At 45.4% G+C, this 23932-nt stretch overlaps 1 protein-coding gene across 1 annotated transcript in view; it reads right to left on the minus strand.

The window, feature by feature from the left end:
• LOC147693337 (transient receptor potential cation channel subfamily M member 2-like) overlaps nucleotides 1-23932 on the minus strand; it is a 118210-nt gene that overhangs the window by 38559 nt on the left and 55719 nt on the right. Inside the window, exons 8-9 of the mRNA XM_086935939.1 lie at nucleotides 13172-13274; nucleotides 1354-1475 (exon numbers count right to left, since the gene is read on the minus strand). Coding sequence (XP_086792065.1) covers nucleotides 1354-1475; nucleotides 13172-13274 — 225 coding nt within the window. The remainder of the gene's footprint in view (nucleotides 1-1353; nucleotides 1476-13171; nucleotides 13275-23932) is intronic.

Raw genomic sequence — 23932 nt, forward strand, 5'->3', positions numbered from 1 at the left:
ATCTTAGTAGACTTGGAGCATTCCTGCCCTCTCAAATGTTAGTAAATCTGCCCCCAGATGTGTGGCCATCGTACGGGCTGCCAACAATCACTAGAGCTTGAGGGCCAACAGACCCAAGTAAGGGAGCCAGCAAAACGTTTTTTTTTCACCTCAACGTTGAACACATGACTGCATTTGAGTATGCCTGAAATCCTTGCAGAAGCAAAGTAAGAGAGTGACCTAATCATTTCTATTTTGTTTGGCAATCAGCCAAGGCTGCAGTGTGAGCCCTCAACAATACTAAGGGGTTTGTATAGGGTGCGGATCGCCACCGCCCGTATGGTGGTGGCGATCCGCCTGCCAAATCCCCCGCCCACCTACCATCCCCCAGTTATATTACGATGGAGGGGGGGACCCCGGCAGACGGAAAGACCGTCTGCTGGTTTTCCGCCGGTCAGACAGGTGACCGGGTGGAAAAGAGCTCAGATATCATGATGTGCGACGGTGCTTGGCTTTCCATGGCGGAAACACCGCCATGGAAAACCAGGTGGAGAACACTTGCGGGGGCCTGTTGCGGGCCCCCAAGAGGTAAGGGGGAATAGGGGGTGCACATGGACGTACCTTTAGTACCCCCCTTCATTTCCATGCACAACATGGCTTTTTGACATTGCGGCGGGTGCTGCTGAAAGCACCGCACACCGCAATGTAAAAAATGTGAGCTGCGCCTGACTGTGTGGCGGGCGCATCCTAATCTGAATCACGGGACCGCCGCACATATGGCGGGCGGTCCCTTTTGCCATTATGGTGGCGGACTGACTTTGTCCGCCTGCCAGCGTAATAGACCCCAAAAGCTGAAAGGCTGGTAGACATAGGTAATAGGTGGTCAAACATATCTTCCCAAGCCTGAAGATCAAGAGTAAGGCTCCTTACTGAGCATTCACAGAGCCGGGTCACCATATTCATTTGTTTTTCTAGATTGCCTGTAATCCATGGAGCTGGCAGGCAAATAGGCCAATGTTATGGAGAGGAGATTGAAGGCAAACAAACCCAACTACATAACTTGTACGTGAACTTGGAATTGGCCAAGGCTCCAACTAAGACTTTGTAATAAGTGACGGTGAAACACTTGAACCTGAGGTTTGAGGTGTTGAAGCTTAACAAAACCCCCTTTAACATACATCCTTTTTGGGGCTTTCATGCAGAGGTCTGTGTCTGTGGTTTAGCTCCATTGAGAATTAACTACTAACATCTTCCAGTACGGGATAAGGAGGAGGTTGCTGGACCATCATAAACACATAGCGACTGACAGAGTAGTAGTACCTCGTCAAACTACAAAGCTACAGGGTTCCAGCTTATCCAGCAGGCACTGCTCACCTTCCACTGCTTGTCATCGGTGAAGATGTCACTCTTTGCGATATCCACTCTGTTCCAGGACACGGCGAGCTTCAGCTGGTAGTCCCAGTTCTCATGGCCATGGTGATCAAGGCGGTGAGAGGCTACAGCGGCAGCAAGAGGGTATGAAAAGAGAAAATGTAATTCACTGTGTGACAACTATGTTAACAAGTCGAAGTGGCCGTAAAATTTCAAACTACCCAATCCAAAACTATGACAGGCAGCAAGGAGAGCCTCACGTTACCTTGCCATCTACCTTTGCTGTAACATTAAGCAGAAGATACATGGAAAAAAGTCATAAGAATTATAATTATATTATTAATAATGATAATAGATCATATAACTGATGAAAGCACATGGTTCCAGCACCAGTGATGTCACCAATGCAGTAACAAATCTGTAACGAACTCAAATGTAATACAGAAGAGCAATTTTCCTAAATTTGGTGGCTCTTCGCACAGGTCAATGAATAGAGAGCCTTTTGGCATTGGGGACCATAAGAAGAGATAGAAGGCCAGCTCTTGGCCACAACTCTTAACTGAGCTGATGACCAGTGCAAGCTTGGTAGAGTGAAAAGAGAGTGGACTGGAAGTGAACTCTCTCTTGCACTTGGTTATTAGCTTCATGTTCAAGAGACAAGCAAATTACATCCTTCCACGAGGAGAAGAAACTCATGGCCTTTCCTCTGTAGTGCAAGAGAGAGAGGAGCTCAGATGACCCCTTTCTTATGGGTTATCACCAGCACTGGCACATTTACTGCAAAGCAAAAGGGGCCTGGAACTTTAATAGGCCAGCCCACCCTCTTGTTAGCAAAAGATGCATTGGGCATCTGGTCAGCCAAGTAGAATAAGTCTAGGGTATTAAACTCAAGCTGGGAATGTGAACAAATGGGTCTGACTGTCCAAATGTAGGTGTCTGTGGAGCCTGGCGAGGAGAAATGACGAGTGTGCAGCCTTCAATGTGATGCGTGCTATTTAAATGTTGGCTGGTTTACAATCCCTACATCTTTCTGATACTCCAGTGTTACAAGGACTATATCATTTTCATTGAATGAAACAAAGTACTTTGTTGATTTTGCTTGTATCATAGTCTTATGCTATAAGCATTGGACACCAAGATGCCCAATGCCAGAGTCTTTAAATGAAAAAGCATACATTTACCTGTTTTCTTGTTACTGGGCATACATTACATCATTTTGTCCTTAAGTTTTTATCCTGAGCTTCTATTATTGGTCACTCTTGTACAATATGCAGTTCACCAAAGTGAGCACAAGGGTGATGAAAACAAAAGAATACCCTCTCAAACTCAGGAATGACCTAGACTCTTCTACGCCCACCAAAAAGCTAAAGATGCTAATACACTAGAAATCACATTATTATTTACACATATTGTTTCATTCTTTCCTTCAGTCCTATTTGAATTAAAACACACATATTGCAGGAGCTCAAGGAATTCATAATGCAAAAAGGAGACTTTAATTGACCTTGTTTACTGCACGCATAAAACTCATAATAGTGTAAACTAGACACACAAACTAACTACAGAGCCCCAAAACACATAAAATGCTAATTAGAATAACCTAATCAATCCAACTGAACTTAAAAAGTAAGTTCCTATTGTGAAACAAAAGTCCAGGTGATGGAGGAGGAGACCAGTCCAATTTTCTGTTCATCCTTTGGGCCTGACAACAGTGGAAAATTAAAAATGTCAATGCAGTTTTAGTGGGTTGTTCTTGATAATTACACCACCTTCATCAGGACCAGTTATACCCTAAATGATTAAATAACTACTAATGATAATGCAGTGTGTGGCGTCTATGAGAAAAACCTAAAGGAAAGTGAAAGTCGATTTCGATAGTAAAATGTCAAACAATATGAATACATATGTACAAATCATTAAGCACAATAATTTTGGCTGATCATTTACTTTTAGTCCCATTGCATTCTATGTTCTTGCATATAACAATCTTCCAAGTAAACATTTAACCCCTTCCATGCTGATGACGAACCCCAGCCGTCATGCACTACGGTGCTCGTGTGCTGATGACGGCTGGGGTTCGTCACAGCCCGCCCCTGTTCGTGTTGTTTACAGCACACCGGGGGAATCGCGGCCGCATGGAAAGGGTTAATTCAAACCCTGTCTTTTGAGATGTAAACAGTGTGTAAAGATGTAACTAGTTTGAGTATGAAAAATAGACCAGGGTCCAGTCATCACAATAGGTCTCAGAACTTTTGACTGTGCACGCCTTGTACGTTATTAACCAATATTTTCACATAAGGAGTAAGATTTAAACACGTATGCTTAGCCCCATTCCAATCCATGATCTCGCTGATTTAATGGACCTTTTTTGCTTTATGAATTTCTTGAATTTCTGTAATATGATTATTAAATTAAAATACGAATGAAGTAAGTAGTGACACAATATTTTTTTTAATTAATGTGAGTTCTAGAGCAATATGTTTATGAGTTTTATAAAGCACATGGCTACCCAGGAGCTTCGCCGCGCTACCAAGAGGAGCAGACAGTTGGTGAGGCAATTCTTTTGATTAAGCTCCAGGCACTCAACAGTACAATGACAAACGTAATCTCGTAAATGAATGTCCAATGTCTTTTATTCAGACATATGTTCTTGTTCCTCTATTGTTTCATCTGTACAAAATCCTTTGTCAACAGCAAAATCAAGCCAAGCCAAACCAGCCAACACGTGTTTTGTCCGTTAAGTTACAACTGGACTTCATCAGGGCTCATAACAAGAGTTATTATATCCTATAATATGCCACCAAAGCATATCTATATCCAAAGTCCGTCTCCTTGCCCGTATTCAATCTCAAACTGTATATTGAATAGTAGAATCTCACTCCGCAACTGATAGGTAGAGTATTCTTGTCGGCTACGAATCTGCTGGAGTTGGTGAGGACAGTTGGTGAGGACTCATGGGAATAACCAGGTTTAGAGTTTTTTTCTGAAACACCGTTCATTTTGACCAGTCTCAGTTCTGCGGTCATTAAGTTCCAGAGTTTTGGGACCTGGTGTGAGAGGGATTTTACCCCATCTTGATCTCTTTATCTTTGGGATGATCATCAGGAAATCGGATGATGACCTGAGTGGCCTGTTAGGGACGAATGGGGGCATAAAGGATCGTATCAAGGCCGGACCTCTCCCCTGCATGACTTTGTGGGCAAAGCATAGGGCCTTAAACTTAATCCTGGATTGAATGCGTAGCCAGTGAAGCTTTTTCAGAGAGGATCTCACTGATTCATGTCTGGGGATCATCAGGAGCATTCTGGTTGCAGCGTTTTGGGCCACCTGAAGCCTGTCGGTCACATATTTAGGAGAGCCCAGGTACAGAGAGTTGCTGTAGTCCAGCCACGAGACCACCAGGGCCTGGTTTGTCTTTCTAGCTTTTTATGGGATTAGGTGCATGATTTTACTGATCATCCATAGCATACCGAAACAGGTTGCCCATAATTTTCCGTATCGCAGACTTGGGCCATTGCCCAGGATCATCAGCTCCGTTTTGTCGCCATTCAGTTTTAGACTACAGTTAGCCATCCATTTTCCTATTTTTTCCAAGCGTGGTACAAGCTGCAGACGGTTCGAGTTCAACTCTTCTGACACATAGACCACCAGCTGAGTATAATCAGTGTAGGAGACAATCAACAGGCCAAATTCTTGTACAATGTATGCTTGGAGACTCAGATAAATGTTGAACAGGGTCAGGCTTAGTGATGAACCCTGAGGTACTCCGAGGGAGCCATGAAGAAATCTGAGAGGATGCCTGACTCAATACACTGGTATGATCTATCCCTGAGGAAAGAGGCCACCCATTGATTGGCTTTGAGACTATGAATTAGGATCTTGTGGTCCACGGTAGCAAAAGCTGCGCTTAGGTCCAAGATTAAAATTGCGGGGGCTCTGCCTTGGTCGAATATCATCTTTAGGTTGTCAGTGATCACTAGCAGGGCTATGTTCCCAGCAAAACCCCATCTGAGTCTGGTACAAGATGTCATTTTCCTCCAGGAACTGGGAAATGGTGCTATTTACGTGTTTCTCCACAATTTTACCCAAAGTGGGTAGGAGTGAAATGGGACGGAGGTTCCCCATAACTGTAGGATCAAGTTGAGTTTTCTTGAGCAAAGGCTTCACTGTGGCATGCTTCCACTCTTTGGGCACTAGACTTGTATCTAGGGATAGCGAGATAAGGTCGGCCATTTTGTGCAGTATAGGATCACCACTCTGAAGTAAGATGTGGGGGGGGGGCGGGATTTTCCTGCACCTTTATTTCCTGGGTGTGTGAAATCTCAGCTTGATTTTACTGGTGAAAGAAACGTGGCCCGTTAAATTGCTTTGGGACCTAGCTGCATTGAAGCACAGGTCCTTTCCCTGATCAGTACCCCATAAGTCTCTCTGTCAGTCACATTCTCCCCTTCCACCACCTCAGCCCTATTCACCCTAGTTTTTACTTGTCTCTCCCATTAGTTTAACTTCATTTCCCAAAGTTTCAATTCTGCCTCTTCATGATCTATCTATGAGTCCCCTCTTCACTCTGGGCTCAATGCCGTCCAACCACGAATTGTGGCATTCCATTGAGCTTGATTAGATTCTTTAAATATTCTGCAACAGCTATAAATGTGTGAACTGCCAGAGATACTTAGCAGTTCCGGTGATCTTTTCATTCGCTGACAGTGGTAGTTTCTTATCAGACACGGCGTTGACATTGCCGGAACACATAGAATTCTGATTTCACTAATACGGTTGAATATTTAAACCCACTGGGGTCTCTTCTGAAAGCGATACATGCCTAGTCATCCCTTTGTTTTGTATCTTTAAGAAATATCTCTTGGTCAGATGTTGTCCAATTTATTGTCAGCCCAGCCATTGTGGCAAGTGTAACCATATCTCAACTGACTAGCAACATCCTCTTTTATTATTCTAGATTCATCTTCAGTCACACTGGGGAAGCCGACCTTCAGTCATAGATTTTGTGAGGGTGGCCTTTAGGTAATGATCTTACGTGCAGACCTTATGCTCCACTAGCCTATGGAGCTTTCCATGTGACTGTTTTGGAGCACATGCCATGGCTTGCTGTCCCTAAGGTTCATACGTGAGTAGACTGTTACCTTCATCTCTGCTTCCTAAACCCTCACTCATGAAAAGCTTTGTCTTGGAAGAGCTACGTTGTTTGTTCACGCTGGCAATGCATGCCCATGGACTCAGACAAAAATGGTCTCATTATAAGCAAGACTGGTACCTCCGGCTGCCAGCCCATCAAAGTATATGAGCCATTTGTAATTAGGACTTAAAAGAGAAAATATGGGCCACTGGTAACAAGTATGTGCAACCACAGGACAAAAGAGATTTCAGCTAAACTACAAAATAATAAGTTCTATTAGCACAATTGTTAGAACTGGAGGTCTCTGGTTGGCACAGGTATGGAGAAGTGTGGCTCAGGGGTTAGAGGCGGCAGACCCGGAAGCTGAGATCGGCCCTGGACCAGGGTTCAATTCCCCGCCTCGGCGGGTCTTGGGCTCAAAAATTCCACGGACTCGATAATTCTCGCTCCGGTGCCTTCTCAACTCACGGGTTCACACTGTGCGACTCTGGGCAATATTTATTTATTTTTATTTATTTTGGGTTTTTATAGAGCGCGTAGTCACCCTCGAGTATCCCAGCGCTGAAACCTCGAAACTCCTAAGGAAGGGGCAGGGAGAAGCTACAGATGCATCAGGGGAAAAGGAGGGTTTTGAGGGACTTCCTGAATCGTAGGAGGTTTGGTTCAGCTCTGAGACTCGGGGGGAGCGCATTCCATTTTTTAGCTGTGTTGACTGAGAAGCGGCGGCCGCCTATGCGGGCCTTCTTCACCCTAGGGACAATGATAAGGTTTCCCTGTTCTGATCGGAGCGCTCTCGCCGGTTTGTATGGAGTGATCCAATTTTTCAGAATAGGGGGGCCGGCGTTGTGCAGAACCTTGTGGGCCAGGCAGAGGGCCGTGAAAGCGACTCTTTCCCTCACGGGGAGCCAATGGAGTTTCTTCAGAGCTGGTTTGGCTGATGTTCTTGCTGGGGTGTTCGTGAGTAGGCGAGCTGCGGCGTTCTGGGTCTTTTGCAGTATTTGGAAAGTGGCTTCCGGTGCTCCAAGATATATGGCATTGCTATAGTCTAGCCTGGATAGAACTAAGCCTTGAATCAGCAGAAGACGGGACTGGGATGGTAGTAAAGGGAGCACCTTTCTGCATGATCTAAGTAGGCCATAGCAGATGCCGGCTGTTTTCCTAGCCTGTGTCCTGAAGGTGAGATCTGTCTCCAGCCATACTCCCAGACTCTTAACCTCTGTCTTGGGAGTAGGGGGTTCACCCATACAGGCGGGCCAGAGGTTGGAGGGGAGGCTCGTAGTTTTGTGACCTAGGAGCAGGATCTCTGTCTTTGACCCGTTTAGTTTGAGGTCAGAGTCACTCATCCATTGATGGACATTGGAGAGGCAGTCTCGTAGATTGGAGGGCTCTAGCTTGGGATGGGAGAGTGTAACCACCAGCTGAGTGTCGTCAGCATAGCTGACGATAGTGACTCCGAATGGTGACACCAGCTCCTCCAGTGGGGCCATATACACGTTAAAAAGTGTGGGGCTCAGTGAAGAGCCCTGAGGCACTCCACACCGGAGGGGGATAGAGGGGGAGCGGCTTTCTCCTTCCCAGACCTGGAAGGAGCGTCGGGAGAGAAAGGATGTGAGCCATTTCAACGCACTGTCTTTCACACCGATGTTATCCAGGCGCTGGATTAGGACCTGGTGGCTGACAGTGTCAAATGCGGCGCTTAGGTCTAGGAGGACCACTGCCACTGATCCTCCTGTGTCGATGATTTCCCTTGCCTTCTCTACGGCCGCAAGGAGGGCGGTGTCGGTGCCCTGGCCCGGTCTAAAGCCTGTCTGGGAGCTTTTGAGGAGATGGTTTGCTTCTAGGAAGTGAGATAGCTTTTTATTTGCAAGCTTCTCCGCAACCTTACCTATCCAAGGGAGAAGCGAGATGGGTCTGTAGTTGGATAGGTCCGCGGGGTCCAGTGAAGGCTTGCTTAATCTCCACAACGGCCCCTCGCGGCGCGATGCCTGGCTTTCACCTTGTGGATACCCTGCCGGGGTTATCTCACAGGGGAATACCAGGACGGGTTCCCTAAGCAAGCGCCGGGAAACCCTTTGTGGGTAGCTGTGCGCTATATAAGCTCAAATACATTTACATTTACATTTACATTTACATATGCACTTGTGACAAGCAAGGACCCTCAGCTCCACGTCAGGGCAAGAGAACTACTCCTTTGAATAACCCCTGCTCACCCTCTAGTGTGGCGCGAGCAGACAAGGCTAATCCTCAGGGCGATAGTAAGTTAAGCATTCATGATCACACACAGTAAACCCACTGACCCACCACAAATGGACACCAGTCGTATGGTTGTATCAAAAATACGTATGCTTTATATAAAAGATAGATTCAAGCAGGAATATCACAAGACCAGAATAACGTTTAGTAAATCGAGGTCACCAGATTACAATAGGCAAGCTTAGTCTTTCAATGTTCGTTGGTTAGCAAGGTACGATGACAGGGAAATAAGAACGTTGCGGACCCTGGATCCGATATGAACTCAAGACGGAGTTCAAGTGTACCTTGCTGGTGGAAGTCCGAGGCGTTTCAGGCGCGGCTACTTGTGAGGGTGGACCCCGAACGAGGCCGACGGTTCTCCAGAGGATATCTCCTGCTCAATCCCCCTCGAGGAGCGAGGTGAAGGAGCTACACTGTGGAGGGTTGCGGCGATCCGGGATCGGTACAGCTCACGGGGCGAGGCCGTTCAGGCCTGCGGGGCGTACTACTTCTTAGCACGCTGGGTCTGACTCGTGGATCTGTGAGGGGCGTCGAGTTCTCGGGCAGACGGGTGCAGCACCAGGCTTCCGGTACCAAGGTACGGGGAGGCCTTTCTTGAGGTGCGGCACGGCCCTTGGTATGCAGGAGCGCAAAGCGAGACAGTCGGGTACGTTACGACGTACGGACCGTCCGAGGCTATGAGATGCTCTCCGTGCAGATTCCGGCTGGAGAAGATGAGAGGTGCGAAGCTAGCTCCGTAAACGTCGAGGTGACAGGAGAGCAGGCGGCCCGGCACTGAATTGGAGAGGGGCTCAGGATTGAGCGGGACTCTCTACGATGGGGCGACTAGGCTCCGAGCTGTCACGGCCTGGGAGAGGGCGAAGGCACCCGAGTCACAACTCTGGCGAGGGAATAAGAACTGAGGCCCAACAGCAAACGGGCACAAGCAGATAGAACCCAATGGTCCTGGGGTTCCGTTCAGGGGGCAAGCCCTTGGAGATCGTTTCAGGCACAAGTCTACAAAGTCCTATCTGGTCCTTTCCCGTCCGTTCTCAGCAAGGCACCACTGCAGGCCAGTCTTAGAGGATACAGACTGGTTTCCGTCCTTCAGCTTCTCTTGGTCCTTCTAGTCAGGCAGAGGTTCGTCAAAACTGAATCTGATTTGTAAGGATCGGAGCTCCTATATTTATACTGCATTTCTTTTGTCTTTGCAGGCCAGGGGGCCCGAGCCTGGTTCAACCCAGTTCTGAAGTACTTTGTTGACAGGACGCTGCCGTCTTCTTTCAGGGTGCAGGGCAGAGACATCAGACGCTCCGCAGGAGGTGGAGCCAGCATTGTGGTGGTGGAGCACAACCCTATTCAGAGACAAGGACTACTCCGCCCACCCATCCTGGTGTAAGCATCTCATTCACCCTCCTGAGCACCCGACTATCCCCCGGGAATCTCCCAGCCCTGTCACTCACACAAACCCAGACAGCAGATACGCATCCGGGCAGAGGCGGGCTGAACTGTTAGGCGAGCAAAGGCTAACTTTCTAAAAGTAGCATTTGCAAACACAGGATATTAAAATAAACCTTACTAAAGGAAGTATTTTATTATTCTGAGTTCAGGCATACTAAACTCGACCTGCTACCGTGGTCCCTGAGCCTGCCGGGACTATAGCTTGTAATAGCTCCGACAGCTCATCTGCCCTAAGAGAACCGGTAGCCCTTTAATAGTGAAGAACGAGAGAGGCGGTAATTCACTACTAGGACATGCCACACTCTAGGCCTGTCCTACCGTACGCTTACAATGCACCCTGCCCGTAGGCCTACCATAGGGGTGACTGATATGAAGGTGAGGGAAAGTTCTGGAACTGGCAAGTGTGGGCACTTGCACAGTCACCTTGACAGTGCGGGACTGTAAGCGGGGTCAGAAATGGTGGACCCGAGGCATATCTTACGTGGCCGCTTCTGTGGGTGGCGCAACCAGCGTTGCAGGTCCACTAGCGGCATTTGTGTCTACAAGCCCTGACACACCTTGTGCACTTTACTGGGGACTGATAGTAAACCAAATAATCCAATCGTGGAAATCAATTGTACATACACTTTACATTGGGAGCACTTGCACTGCGGCACGGATTGGCCGTGGCGCAGTGCCCTGAGCATCGAACACCAGCAAAAACATCTGAGGCACATCAGCAAAAAGTGGAAGGGAGGCTCACGCCAAGGTGCCAGGTTTAACAACAATCAACATTATTGAAATGCAAGGCACCAAACTACACAGTGGTCATTGGTCTGTAAAAGTCTGTAAAATGTAGCAGTCATTGGAAAGATTTTATTTTGTACTTGAGGCACCATTTTGTGTAAAATATATATAGCTTCCATAAGCATTTAACTCTTCTTAGAGAATCTCACTGCTACCAACAATTTGCCCTCCTAAGACATATTTTTCATTACACAAAATAAAGGGGCCGTCAGGTGTGACCGTGTACATTGGCGGGATGGGTTGAATCAATAGCTTTTGACCTTGATGATGAAACTAGAGACCGGTCTGGTGATACTGCCTCCTTCTCCTCCAGTATCTGGTAAATCTCTATTTAATTTAAAATACTCTGTGAGATTATGGAATTAACAGATAAATGACTGGCCATTCCCGAGAGACCTAAGATTCCCTGAATGTCCATTGAAGAACAATGCGGGTGCATCAATCCTCATCCGCATCCTCAATGGAATTTGAATTTGAATTTAAAAACATTTGTACAGCGCTCGTTTACCCAGCGGTTTCATGGCGCTAGTGGTGAACAGTGGACGGCAGCAACTAGAGGGATTTAAGTCAGGTAGGCTTGCGTAAAGAGGAAGGTTTTAAGATTCTTCCGAAACAGGAGGTAGGAAGGTGAGGTGCGCAGGGTAGCCGGGAGGGAGTTCCAAAAGGTTGGAGCCAAGACAGCGAATCTCGCTCCACCCGCCCTCTGTTTTTTAAAGCGAGGAATGGATAGGAGGGCCAAATGAGCGGAGCGAAGTTCTCTGCCGGGGCAGTAGGGCTTAATGGCAGAACAGATGAATTCGGGAGCAGTGCCCGATCTGGCCTGGTAAGTGAGGCAGCCGAGTTTGAAAAGGGCACGCTCCCGAATTCATCTGTTCTGTCATTAAGCCCTACTGCCCCGGCAGAGAACTTCGCTCCGCTCATTTGGCCCTCCTCACCATTCCTCGCTTTAAAAAACAGAGGGCGGGTGGTGCGAGATTCGCTGTCTTGGCTCCAACCTCAAAGGGATTTGAAAAGCATAAGGGGGAAGATGAGAATGAATAAATAAAGTTACATCTGAAGCTGACATTATATATCACAGTTTAAATAACAAACACATTCTCTGTATGTCTCAGATAGGTATAGAATTGCACTGATGGTTGAGTACTTAGCTCTCTCACCGCCCTTCTATCTCATTATCATTCTTTTAAGGATTGAATCAACCTCAACCCATTTTGAAGGGTCTAGCACAGTTTATTATCTTTCAGAAGAGCAATGAAGTCATACATGATCAAAGAGACTTCAAGAAGGCAGCAGACCAGCTCAAATGCAATCAGAAAACCCATATACTTCTCCTGACCGGATCTGCCAGAACCTCAGACACAGACCTGTATTAGTTAAGATGGTCTGAGCACAAAGGCAATGTTTGATTTCTTATTGTGAGTTCACACTTGGCAACACATTACTGTCTCATTAAATACAACAAATGCAGTGTCACATTTTAAAAACGGTGCCTGAAATGAGTGTTCAGAACTGTGATAACATATTATTCAGAAACTGCGAAAGATGTTTTCAATGTCTTGATATATTCTTACCAAGAGGACTTCGCAATCAATTAGATTAGCATATATTTGTTTTTGTTTTGAACTACAATGAACACAGAAGGGAAAAACAATTAAAATTATTTTTCATTGGTCACCTAATTGGTTTGAAACACATCTACCGCAGTCTGATCTAAGTCCATGGAGATGTAGCCTTTCTGCACTCAGGGACAGAACAATTTATTCTTGAATATTTTTTATGTTCCAATAACCTTTAGAACTGTAGTGACTTTGGTAAATAGCAATCGTCTTTCTGTTTGAAATCTGCTCCTACATTTTTTTAAGTAGTAGATTTGTGTGCTACAAGCGAGGGGGATTCCACCAGAAACTAATTGGCTTAGAAACTTTGGAATATATAATGAAGCTAATTATAAGATTTACAGAATTTAAGAAGTACTGAACAATGATTCCAATAGTGTGCGCTACTCTTCAAGAGGATGGTACCCTACAAATGAGTTATTTGCCAATGCCCATGGAGAGAGTATGTAGGTGGATGTACCATAATATTCAAGAAGTCATATACATTTAAAAGAAAACGGATGTGCAGTCTTCCAAACGAAGGCCTAACTGTTCAGCCATGTGTTCCTCAGATTCAGTATAAATCTTTACCGTGCAGTTAAAAAGACCTCACCTTTCAGGAGGGCCTGGAGAATAGCCACATCCATATCCTGGGCACCATCCTTGTCCTCTCTGAAGACGGTGAGCAGCTGGCTCATGCGCACAATGTCTTGGATCTAAAAAAGTGAATTGGAAAGAGATTAGTGATAGAGCAGTCTCATCTTCTGTCTTCTATACAGAAGTTGCATTATCGACCCCCATACTGTATCATGAAGGTGTGATGACTCTTTTTGACCTTCATTTTGAGTGATCACAAATGAATGATGAGTTTTTAGGGAGGACAATTTTCAAATAATAACACACAAAGAGAGTGCGGGAGTCTAGGAAACACTAGTTGAGTCCTCCAAAGCACAACATCAAACACCAAATAGGTAACTAGGTTTAACCTCTGGGATAGGTCCTGTAGATAATCAGTAGATGTTAGGAGTGGACACCTCACCCACTCTGTATAGTGGCATACTTTATTACCAGTGCCAATCCACACCCTGTAAGAATAATATCAGCATGGCGGACTCCATCCCTCAAAAATTGTCGAGCAGACTGCAGATAGTCATGAACGACGCCGCCAGACTGATCTTCAACAAACCTAGAAGGACTCAGGCTACTCCCCTCCTCCATAAACTCCATTGGCTGCCGGTGAAACAACGGGCCAAATTCAAGGGCCTATGCATAACGCATAAAGCACTGTACGGACAAGCCCCAAAATATATCAAGAAACGTTTCGTTCAATACGCCCCAAGCAGGAATTTACGATCAGCAGATGCTGCTCTACTGATTTGTCCGCGTTTTAAGCTATCCTCCTTTGGAGGGCGCACGTTTTCCCATACAATTCCCAGTGCATGGAACAAACTGCCAGAGAGCCTGCGCAAAGAAACAAACCTTTTATCTTTCAGAAAAAAGCTAAAAACGGTGCTGTTTCAGGAGGCCTGGGGTAATGCCTAACTCTCTCCCCTCTAGTATGGTGCTCACTCTCTGTAAAGCGCTTAGAGACCCCTGGGTGATAAGGCGCTATAGAAATCTAATATACAATACAATACTCAACCAAAGTATGGAGTTCTTATATAAATCCTTAGGGTATACCCAAGGAAATTTCCTTTATTGTTTGAGTACCCTAGACATGATTAAAAAACAGTTTAGGGTTTTTGAGTGCTACAGACAACTTATCCAGTTTACTCTCAGGATCAGGACATGTAAACTGGATTAAACGCTAAATGAGTGCCATACTTTCAAATAAAGCAAACACAAGGAGATGATGGATGGAGCGCTGAAAGTTTTCAGACACTCACCCCCAGTCACAGATTTGGGTTTGATCCATCATCGTTCTTTAGGTCACTCTGCCACCTCAGTTCAGACCCAGCTAAATGCAAATCAGTCTTGACCCTGTCCCTCATGGGAACAGTCCAGGCCGAACGGCCGAGCCATGTCTTCCCTGGACAGGAAACAAGCATCCTGGGACAGGGTGCGGACTAACAACCCTCATCATCCAGGCCAGGTTGAATCCAGTGGCAAAGTGAGCAAGGTACCCATATCTGGGCATACCCTGACAACTTAAGGCAAACAAAGCAAACACAAGGGGATTATGGACAGAGTGTTGAAAGTTTTAAGACACTCACCCCCAGTGAAAGACCTGGGTTGAATCTGTCATCATTCTTTAGTTCACTTCACCACCCCAGTTCAGACACAGCAATCTGCAAATCAATCTTGACGCTGTGCCTCTTGGGAACAGTCCAGCTACAGTCCAGGACTGTTCCCATGAGGCACAGCGTCAAGACTGATGGATGCTGGTGCCCCTTGTTTAGGGGTTGTGTTAATGTAGAAACAGTACATTGGGACTGGACCCTAGTTGCATATGAGAGCCACTATCTCAATCTCACTGAACAACGTTAGTCCCATGTTGAAAAAGAGGCACGTGCTTTCTTATAGGGGCACAGAAATCTGTACTGACACTTTCTTTTCAGGCCACTATAAACCTTTAAACTCTGGTGCCACTCTGTAAAGGGTCTACCTTCAAACCACCTTTTACACCAAAAAAACAGATGTTGCAACTGTGGGAGTACTCATTCCAAGCAGAGTATCTGTCTCCCCAACCCCAGTCAACGGCCAAAAAAGCACAGTAAGCAAATGGCCGGTTACAATATGGACAAAGGTGGTTGAGAGCTCCACTCACATTCTATCAACCCTGATGACATAAAGGCCACAACCATGAACGATAACAAGCAATCCTTGCTTTATCCCAACATGTATAAATAGTAAATTTTAAATTCATCAGTTTTGAATGGAAATGGTGTAGAGCATAATATCAGTAACTCTCAGTACTTCGGCCATATGTACAATGATATGATTTGCAAAGAGTTCCTGCAAAATTCTCATCGACGTTTTGCAAACCAATTATATATTTATAGGTTAGCTTGCAAAATATGAAATCAGAGTGGGTCACAATGCAACCTATTTGAATAATATTAATGAGGTAAGTCACAAATGGCAACGCACGTTGATTGGCTACAATCACCGGAATAGTGGCCTGCAAGATTCAGCCAAATGCCATATCTGTGATTGAGTTCAAATACAGAAAACAATTTTGTTTTGCAGCCCAGTTCCTTAAAGGAAATGGGACTGGTGTACAAAAAGTTTTTTAAAAAAAATAGTTTGAGAGTTGGAATAGTCCACTGGTCCACTGAGTGCCCATCCAGACCTGGATAGGCAGCATCTGCCTGAAACTCAACTCAACCAAGACAGAACAACAAACAAGATAAAGTACAAACCTATCTCAATAACAAGAACCTTTCACAGAATGTCAAGTGATTAGGATTCAACCTGGACTCTAACCTCACCCAGAAGTAACACACTGCCAAAAAACACAATTCAGCCAGGAACAAGCTCTTCCTCTTGTCTAAAGACAATCAAACCATTTCTCCTAGGAAGTGACTTCAGAACTGCTGTTAAAGTCTTTGCATTCTCTCACTTGGCTGGAGGTAATGCCTTACTCCATGGATTCCCAGACTCTACAGAAACACTGCTTAGGGTCACCCTATATGTCCCAGCACATCTCATCCAGGGCCTGAAGAAATATGATCACATCACCCCCATCCCAAGTGGAACTCGTGTCAGCTGCCCTTGCAATCCTGCACCATCTTTAAAACCAGCGGCATCATTTACAAGCCATCAAGACTCGAGCACCATCTCTAGTGGAACTCGGATCACCCACAGCCAGGACATCATCAGACTGCTGGATAAGAAATGTAATAAGAACAAACATGACAGCAGGCCGTTCAAGAGCCATCCCAAGCTTATTCCCAAAAACAGAAATGCCTCCTGCCTCCAGGGTGGGAAATCTCCTAACTCTGTTCAGAGCTATCATGAAGCAGCATGTGAGTGTAACCTCCTTGACCCAGGCCTCTTACGTCCATTTGACTTGTATAATGCATGCTAGTGTCCTGATTTTACCAGGCACTGGACAAGAGGTGCAATGGGAGCAACAATGCAAGCCAGTGGTGACATCCACCACCCCTTGAGATCATAAGGTCGCCTACTGACTGCAGCATATTAGCTGTGCGGTTGGGTTCTACAGCTTGTTGCTAGTACTTTAGGACTCTGTAACCGCGTCAGATTTCTCCCATCAGTAAATTGCAAAAGCAAGAATTTTGGGCACTGAGCATTCTCTTGGGCTATACAAATTTTCCGGTATGCAGGAGAGTCTTTCACTATTTTTAAAATCCTGTATTAATGTCACAGGGCAGGGTGTACATGCTTATTTCCATCAGAGTAGCAGCCTGTGAAGAGGTATATGGATGCACATAGCATCCTAAGGGCCAAGGGCCAGATGTACAACGCTTTTTCGCGTGCGCATACAGGCCTTAGACCCATTTGCGCATGCTAAAAAGCATGGGCCCTTGTGCAACTTGCAAAATACTGTTTTGTGAGTCATTATTAGGAAGGGGCGTTCTTTTCCAAATAGGGACTGCAAAGCTATCTACCAATGTTTGTTTTTCAACCGCAATTGCGGTCGCAAAACACTCCCAGATTACCACCTACTTCAAGTAGGAGGTAATGCATTCGCAAATGGGAAGGGGTCCCCAGCGGACGTCTTCCCCTTTGCAAATGCATGCAATATTATTTTTTAAGGGCAGGCAGTAGTCCCAGGGACCACTGCTTGCCCTTAAAACATTTTACGAAAACGTTTCATTTGAAAAAACACACTGTTGTACATGGCAAATAGCACCTTGCAAATTGTGAGTCACCAAGGCGACACAATTTGCAAGGAGATATTTGGCAGTCCGTACATATATTTGAAGTAGGTGGTAATTTGCGAGTGTTTTGTAACCGCAATTGCGGTCTCAAACCATTGGTACATAGCTTTGTGGTCGCAATTAGAAAGGGAACGCCCCTTCCTAATAGCAAGTCGCAACACAGTATTTTGCGAGTTGCAATTTATTTGCGTCTCACAAAATACTGTTTGTAAATCGGCCCTTGGTTTTTAGCATGCGCAAACGTATCGAAGACCAGTTTGCGCACGCTAAAAAGAGTTGAAGATCTGGCCCTTGAAGCCATGTCCTCCATGGCCTAATACACACCCTAGTTCTGAGGTGTAAGAATAAATACACTAGGTCCAGGTTCACGCTAAATTTTCAGAATTACAGAGTAAGCACTATGCAAATTATTCCATTTAGATGTACTGTTTGTAAATAGAATCTATGTGAACATTCTAAAAACCTCTTCGGATTCAGCCCTAGTGGTAACTTTGTTATTTGATGGAGGAATTAGGCTCTGCTGATCGGGAACAGCCCAAGGTTCCCACCAACCTAAGTGAGGATAGCCCTTCAAGGAGTTAACTCTGCCAGGCTTAATGGAGGACAAGTTACTCTCAGAGGACCTCCATGCATGTCAGAGCAGATGTCAGAAGCAGTGGTGTCTCCAGTGGTTGCAACTCCGCCACTTAGGATAGACTAATAGAGTGATAACACTACTGAGCAAGATTACTTTTTTTCCATACCATCGATTACGCTCTGCCGAAAATCAAGCTTCAGTTTTTTAAAAATAAGTGGCCAAGATGGCGAGCAAGTGAGACGTGTTCTGCACAGGTTCCCGCTTCTGGCCCCTTGCCGCTGCCTAATCCTGCACTGCCCAGCCCTTCAAAGGACATCAAATAACCCGGCAAAGCTTGTCTCGCCCCACAGAGCCGCTGATGCAGATGAATTAGGGGCTGACACTGTGTGTGGCTGGGTGCAAGCGCTGCCCGATCATGACCAGCAAATTGCAGATGGCTGCCGTCATTGAAGACTGAGGCTGTGCAACTCCACAGTCAGTACATCAGAGCCTGAGACCTCCTAATTTCAGCATAGGAGGACACCTTGCTCCGAGCAGCACACGCCCGCAGATGGACGCTAACGTCACCCCTGACCTACCCGGGCTGGTGAGGTGAGAGCTGCGTAGGGGCCTGATTGCCTGGGCCTCAGCTACGCGAGTGGCCCGGCGCGAGACCTAGTCGCGATGTGGCGTCCAGCGTGAGGGACGGGACTGCTGGAAGACGCCCAGGCACCCACGCCAGAAGTACTTAGGAAGCCTTGCGTCGTGCAGGTGGTGTCGCAGGGGAGCGGAAATAACGCCCATGTTACTATGCCGTGGTGCACAGAGCGATTAGTGACCTTAAGTTAGAGTGCCACATCACTGCCCCTAAACTTGGCAAAGCTACTATGGTGAGGTGCGTGCCCTGACTCAGATGCTACCCAAGCCAGGCGAAGCCATACCAGCCCCAGGGTCCTGGTGCAGAGTCATACGCAGTGGGTGAAGCTGAGGGTTGCACAGGAGCCCCACTCAACAGCCCACGCACCGTTATGTAGTGAAGGGGACACCTGGAGAGCGGTCTCGTGGGGAACGCACAGAGGCTCCAACCAGTGGAGCTCGGATAGCATCACAAAGGTTCTCGCAACTGAAAGCTCAAAAGGTGGCTGAACCTGAGTGGGTTCCGATCGCATAGCCCATCCCCGGGACTTAGCCTTTCCTTCCTACCACTGCACAGAGCAAAGCCGAAGGACACAGACGCTGCCCCCACAATACGAATCACCTGTCACAATGTCCACTGCGAGGATAAAAAAGGACAGAAACTTCAAGGACTTATTCTTCAAAATGGCAGGAGCTGGGAAGGGCCACAGCTCGCCAACGGCATTTGGGGGGTTTAGCGCAGGGAGCCCGGAGGAACCAGTCACTCGCACCTTAATAGCCCAACTGTTCTCCACACTTAGAGAAGACTTACAAGAACTCAAAAAAGAAGTCTCCAGCAAAATCAGAGAACCTCAACAAGATATCGATATGGTAGGAGAAAGAGTTGCCATGATAGAGGAACACGAGCAATCCAGAGAAGAAGAGGTGGAACACTTAAAGCAAGAAGCATTACGCCTCAGAGAACAACACATAGATCTCCAATCCCACACGGAAGACTTGGAGAACCGTTCTCGAAGAAACAACATTCACGTTCGGGGTGTGAGTCTTTAAACAAGGAGGGCTCGGATATTACCCAATATCTGCAAGAACTCTTCCGCTACATCCTACAGGAAGACTAGGTTTTTCCCATAAAAATAGATAGAGCACATCGCATGGGCCTGCCACGTAAAGCACCAGCACCGCTTCCGGATTTTTTGGCTTACTTACTGGACTTCCAACTCAAAGAGCTCATCTTAAAACCATTAATTTATAGGGGCACCCCCATCGCTCTGTTTCAGGACCTTGCTCTGATAACACTACAAAAGCGGAGAGACTTGCTACCAGTTACGACCTACCTCTGAGATAACAACATTCCATACTCCTGGGGGCATCTTTTTCGAATAATTTTTAAACGGAACGGCAAACTACAGCAGATCAGATCCCTGCAAGAAGCTTGCGAAATCCTGAACATCAACAGCACCCAATCTCCTAACCAAGCTGAACCTACCACACCCAAACGTCAATGAGAGCGGTGGAAATGAGTAGGTGGACGGAGACCAACCAACTCCACATCCAAGCCGGACACTGGAGCAATAGCCCAGGATCGACAAGCGGCGCTGGACTCGGTGTCTGCCAATACTGGGTCCAGGGATGCGGACTGATCAATACTGGGCCTCAGATAAGTGACATTGCATCATAGCTGGAGGTGGCGGGGGGACTGGGGGTGGAAGAGCTGATGGTGGCCGCGAACTAACCCCTTTCATATACTCTCACCAATGAGGTGCAGATTAATCCGCCTCTTCTGGGCTTTTCAATGGGGTTCATTTTGGGTTTCAAGTTGGGGTTAGGGAAGGTGGGTGGAGGGTGCCAGAAGTACTTAGGGAGCCTTGCGTCGTGTAGGTGGTGGAGCAGGGGAGCGGAAATAACGCCCATGTTACTATGCCGCAGTGCACAGAGGGGATAGTGACCTTAAGTCGGAGTGCCAAATCACTGCCCCTAAACTTGGCAAAGCTACTATGGTGAGGTGCGTGCCCTGACTCAGATGCTACCCAAGCCAGGTGAAGCCATACCAGCCCCAGGGTCCCGGTGCAGAGTCATACGCAGTGGGTGAAGCTGAGAGTTGCTCAGGAGCCCAACTCAACAGCCCACGCACCGTTATGTAGTGAATGGACACCTGGAGAGCGGTCTCGTGGGGAACGCACAGAGGCTCCAGCCAGTGGAGCCCGGATATTATCACAAATGTTCTCGCAACTGAAAGCTCAAAAGGTGTCTGAACATGAGTGGGTTCCTATCGCATAGGCCATCCCCGGGTCGTAGCCTTTCCTTCCTACCACTGCACAGAGCAAAGCCGAAGTACACAGACGCTGCTCCCACAATACGAATCACCTGTCACAATGTCCACTGCAAAGATAAAAAAGGACAGAAACTTCAAGGACTTATTCTTCAAAATGGCAAGAGCTGGGAAGGGCCACAGCTCGCCAACGGCATTTGGGGGGTTCAGGGCAGGGAGCCCGGAGGAACCAGTCACTCGTACCTTAATAGCCCAATTGTTCTCCACGCTTAGAGAAGACTTTCAAGAACTCAAAAAAGAAGTCTCCAGCGAAATCAGAGAAGCTCAACAAGATATCGATACGGTAGGAGAAAGAGTTGCCACAATAGAGGAACACGAGCAATCCGAAGAGGTGGAACACTTAAAGCAAGAAGTATTACGCCTCAGAGAACAACACATAGATCTCCAATCCCATACGGAAGACTTGGAGAACCGTTCTCGAAGAAACAACATTCGCGTTCGGGGTGTGAGTCTTTTAACAAGGAGGGCTCAGATATTACCCAATATCTGCAAGAACTCTTCCGCTACATCCTACAGGAAGACTCGGATTTTCCCATAAAAATCGATAGAGCACATCGCGTGGGCCTGCCACGTAAAGCACCAGCACCACCTCCGGATATTTTGGCTTACTTACCGGACTTCCAACTCAAAGAGCTCATCTTAAAACCATTAATTTATAAGGATCACCCCATCGCTCTGTTTCAGGACCTTGTTCTGATAACACTACAAAAGCGGAGAGACTTGCGAACAGTTACGACCAACCTCTGAGATCACAACATTCCATACTCGTGGGGGCATCCTTTTCGAATAATTTTTAAACTGAACAGCAAACTACAGCAGATCAAATCCCTGCGGTAAACAGACATAATATCGAGTCCAAAATATCGATTGGACAAAATATCGAGTAAAAAATATAGACTGGACAAAATATAGACTAGACAAAATATAGACTAGACAAAATATAGACAACAAAAATATCGACTAATATCGACTAGAATAGCCAAAATATCGAATCAAAAATATAGACTAGACATAATATAGACTAGAAAAAATATAGACAACAAAAATATCGAAAATAAGGTAAGTTATTAATATTTAATAATATTTGAGTAATATAAATCTGTAGCGGGTTGTGGGTTTATAGGGGAATAGGGTGGGAAGTAATTTAATTATAATTAATTAATTATGTAAATGTAATCTAATTGTTAATTAAATAATAATTGGTAAATAATTAAAAAATAATAGTTAATTAATAAAAAATTATTAATTGATAAATAATTAATTTTTAGTAATTTATTTTCTGTAGCGGGTTGTGTGTTTATAGGGGAATAGGGTGGGAAGTAATTTAATTATAATTAATTAATTATGTAAATTTAATCTAATTGTTAATTAAATAATAATTGGTAAATAATTAAAAAATAATAGTTAATTCATTAAAAATTATTAATTGATAAATAATTAATTTTTAGTAATTTATTTTCTGTAGCGGGTTGTGTGTTTATAGGGGAATAGGGTGGGAAGTAATTTAATTATAATTAATTAATTATGTAAATGTAATCTAATTGTTAATTAAATAATAATTGGTAAATAATTAAAATATAATTGGTAATTAATTTAAAATAAATAATTGATAAATAATTAAGTTTTTTAAATTTATTTTCTGTAGCGGGTTGTGTGTTTATAGGGTTCAGGGTCAGTTTTCAGTTTTGGGGTAAAGGGGTATTTTTAGTGTTCAGGGTCAGTTTTCAGTTTTTGGGTAAAGGGGTATTTTTAGGGTTCAGGGTCAGTTTTCAGTTTTTGGGTAAAGGGGTATTTTTAGGGTTCAGGGTCAGTTTTCAGTTTTTGGGGAAAGGGGTATTTTTAGGGTTTAGGGTCAGTTTTCAGTTTTTGGGTAAAGGGTTATTTTTAGGGTTCAGGGTCAGTTTTCAGTTTTTGGGTAAAGGGGTATTTTTAGGGTTCAAGGTCAGTTTTGGGTTTTTTGGTAAAGGGGTATTTTTAGGGTTCAGGGTCAGTTTTGGGTTTTTGGGGTACAGGGATATTTTTAGGGTTCAGGGTCAGTTTTGGGTTTTTGGGGTACAGGCGTACGCTTTCTCTACTGTAGCACCCACTGGAGTGGGAATAGTAATTTTTACCCCTACGCTATCCAACGATCTCTGTAATGTAGCACCCACTGGAGTGGTTACATTAAATTTAAACCTTTTGCTATGCCACGGTAAATATATTCTATATGTTTTATTAATAACATGTATTTATATATATATGTATTATTATTATTAATTTTTAAACTTACATTAATTATGTAATAATGTTACATTTATTTAATAATTTTAACAATGTTTATATTAAATATATGTATTATTATAATAGTTTTAACTTATTTTAAAGACATAAAAAAATCGATATTTTGACAGTCTATATTTTTAACACTCGATATTTTAAAGTCGATATTTTTGTACTTACCTTAGTGAAGATAGAAAGTCGATATTATGTCCCTCGATATTTTGTCATCGATATTTTGGGAACTCGATATTTTGGTAGTAGATATTATTTCAGTGATCCAATCCCTGCAAGTAGCTTGCGAAATCCTGAACATCGACATCACCCAATCTCCTAACCAAGCTGAACCTACCACACCCAAACGTCAATGAGAGCGGTGGCAACAAGTAGGTGGACGGAGACCAACCAACTCCACATCCAAGCCGGACACTGGAGCAATTGCCCAGGAGCAACAAGCGGCGCTGGACTCGGTGTCTGCCAATGCTGGGTCCAGGGATGCGGACTGATCCATGCTGGGCCTCAGATAAGTGACATTGCATCATGGCTGGAGGTGGCGGGGGGACTGGGGGTGGAAGAGCTGATGGTGGCCGCAAACTAACCCCTTTCACATACTCTCACCAAGGAGGCGCAGATTAATCCGCCTGTTCTGGACTTTTCAATGGGGTTCATTTTGGGTTTCAAGTTGGGGTTAGGGAGGGTGGGTGGGGGGCCGGGCAAGTTCATACATGCTTGCTGGAATGTCTTTTGGAG

This window comes from Lissotriton vulgaris, chromosome 8, assembly GCF_964263255.1.
Source record: "Lissotriton vulgaris chromosome 8, aLisVul1.2, whole genome shotgun sequence".
Classification (NCBI taxonomy): Eukaryota; Metazoa; Chordata; class Amphibia; order Caudata; family Salamandridae; genus Lissotriton; species Lissotriton vulgaris.